The sequence below is a fragment of the Dipodomys ordii genome, unplaced genomic scaffold (assembly GCF_000151885.1).
Source record: "Dipodomys ordii isolate 6190 unplaced genomic scaffold, Dord_2.0 Scaffold188, whole genome shotgun sequence".
NCBI classification, from domain to species: domain Eukaryota; kingdom Metazoa; phylum Chordata; class Mammalia; order Rodentia; family Heteromyidae; genus Dipodomys; species Dipodomys ordii.
In genome coordinates this window covers 1388201-1389401 of record NW_012267404.1, presented here as the reverse complement: position 1 = coordinate 1389401, position 1201 = coordinate 1388201, and the positions used below count along the sequence as shown (strand labels likewise).

Genomic DNA, 1201 nt, shown 5'->3' with positions numbered 1-1201 from the left:
CTGTGGCTCAAGTGGTAGAGCGCTAGCCTTGAGCTGAAGAGCTGAGGGACAGCACCCAGGCCCAGAGTTCAGACCCACGACCGGACCCAAAAAAAAAAAAAAAAACAGCTGTTACCTCAATGAAGGTTTTCATGGATCACTGTGCTTACTAGTTCTCAAAGTGATGATTACCACTCACTAGCAGTCCATGACAAATCTACAATATGGTGAGCTCTGCATCAAACTGCATTTATTCAATCACATCTCTTTTCACATAACACTAGGTAGGTGGTTGGTCTGTTTTAAAATATCCTTTTTTTTTCTTTTTCAAGACATAGGGTCTCACTGTATAACCCAAGGTGAGCTTAAACGCTCAGTCCTTCTGCCTCAGACTCCTGCGTAGAGGGATTATATGCATTCACTACCACGTCCTTTGCTAGTAAAGCCAGTTACACTGTACTGTGATATCCAAGTCCTTGAAGTACATACCATCTAACACTATCTTGGGAGTACCATTTTTTCCATATTTGACTATATTAGGATGATAAACTCCTATTAGGCAGTGGCAGAACCTAGTTATAAAGAACACCACCAAACAATACAATTAATCCCTCATCCCAAAACTAATATAAGCTAATTTAAAAAAAGAACACCTAACACTGTATATGTTGAATTCAACCTTAAAAAATCAATTCTGTTTCCAATTTAAAATACCTGTTGGGATATCCAGTTTCAGATCCTGTTCCAGAAAGCAGTTAAGCTTGGTCAGACCAACTTTTACCGCTTCATTAAGTTCTAGACTTTGTGCCATCAATTTTTTTTCATCAGCAGTTATCTGATCAAGAAACAAATTATGCTGGCTGGCAAAGGCTGCTTTATGTCCATGTAACAGTTCAGTCATCTCTGACCTGGAAGCTTCACAGCACTGGTTTACACCCTGCAAATGATACAAGCTTTACTAATAAAATTAAAGTTGTCAGTATATCACTGAATCTGTCATTTTCCCTTACCTTGAAACTTACTATAATAAAAAAAAGTTTTAAAAAAATCTGGAGAGGGGCTGGGAAGGTGGCTCAGTGGTAGAGCACTTGCCTTATGCCAGAGGCCCTGGGTTTGATTCCTCGGCACCACATAAGCAAAAAGAAAAAAGCCAGAAGTGGCGCTGTGGCTCAAGTGGTAGAGCGCTAGCCTTGAGCTGAAGAGCTGAGGGACAGCACCCAGG

At 40.5% G+C, this 1201-nt stretch overlaps 1 protein-coding gene across 1 annotated transcript in view; it reads right to left on the bottom strand.

Annotated features, from left to right (window-relative positions):
• Positions 1–1201, bottom strand: part of Kif11 (kinesin family member 11) — a 59056-nt gene that overhangs the window by 7466 nt on the left and 50389 nt on the right. The window contains exon 17 of the mRNA XM_013034322.1: positions 694–916. Within this exon, the coding sequence (XP_012889776.1) occupies positions 694–916 (223 nt within the window). The remainder of the gene's footprint in view (positions 1–693; positions 917–1201) is intronic.